The 1,116-nt window shown below is 37.0% G+C and overlaps 1 protein-coding gene across 1 annotated transcript in view; it reads right to left on the bottom strand.

The window, feature by feature from the left end:
* Positions 1-348: 348 nt before the first annotated feature.
* Positions 349-1,116, bottom strand: part of LOC119592478 (pyridoxal kinase-like) — a gene marked incomplete at its 3' end in the record, with an annotated part of 5,774 nt that continues 5,006 nt past the window's right edge. The window contains 2 exon segments of the mRNA XM_037941307.1: positions 349-497; positions 912-1,032. Of these exon segments, the coding sequence (XP_037797235.1) occupies positions 349-497; positions 912-1,032 (270 nt within the window).

The following is a 1,116-nucleotide window of genomic DNA, read 5'->3' on the forward strand; positions in this document are numbered from 1 at the left end:
GAAAGCTCTTGAAATTTCAAACCAGATAATAGATAATACAGCAGTCTAGTTATAGTTATCATTTTCAAACAGCTCATATCTAAACAAACTTTAACCTATCATCTTAATACATACACCTATTACCCTCAAATGGGACAAAATAACTATGTCAAATGAGTACAACTTCAAAGTGACCGCTCATAAATCAGGAAACTCAACGAAGACTATGTCTTTAATATCTCCTTTCATGCTCTCAACATCATTCATGGAACCTATAACAGCACATACAGTAGATCCATACAATTCACTATTTTTCTTCCTAAACTGATAAAGCTGATAAAAGATAAAACCAATGCACAGGGTACACACTGATAACAGAAGAGGCCAGACCAAGCAGTTCGTTCTCTGAGCCAAGTTCCGTACTGGAGAGAACCACGGTTTTAACTCCCTGCTCGTGAAACCACTTCATGACTTCCATTGCATCACCTTCGTTCTCGATCTTCTGCCCAGAGAGTAGCCTTTCAATAGAAACAGAGTAAAGATGAATGTCTTTCTAAATAGCATAACAGGCATAATAACAAGGATTAAAATTAACAAGTAAAGAACATCAGGAATGCTTTCATAACAGATCCAAAATTACTTTTTATATCAGTAAAGCAAGTCCAGGCTAATTTTCAATTATCTTTATCATGATGATACTGATAACACATTTAGAGAGAGCTTTTTTAGATACAGCAATCCTGTGATTCCAGCAGAAAGCACTAATTTCTACATACCCACTGCTATACACTTTACATCCCAGTACAACACAACACTTATGCACTACATATTATTTTCATGTTCTTATCTCAACCCAGCATTTAAAACTTGACTAGGTACATCTTTCTAAACAAGTCAAATTATCAAGGGCCTCTCTGTGACATCATACTCACTCTGCCTCATACTGGTTTGGTGTAATGATATCTGCAAGAGGGACGATGTGTTCCCTATACACGGGTAAGAGGTCTTCAGGTACGTACATCTTTCCATGGTCCCCCATGACTGGATCACACACTGGAAAGGAAGGAAGGAAGGAAAGACTTAAAAAAGGAAAGACTTGGAATGTTGAGAAGCACCATTGTTAAGGAAATTAAGGAT

The sequence above is a fragment of the Penaeus monodon genome, chromosome 30, assembly GCF_015228065.2.
Source record: "Penaeus monodon isolate SGIC_2016 chromosome 30, NSTDA_Pmon_1, whole genome shotgun sequence".
Classification (NCBI taxonomy): Eukaryota; Metazoa; Arthropoda; class Malacostraca; order Decapoda; family Penaeidae; genus Penaeus; species Penaeus monodon.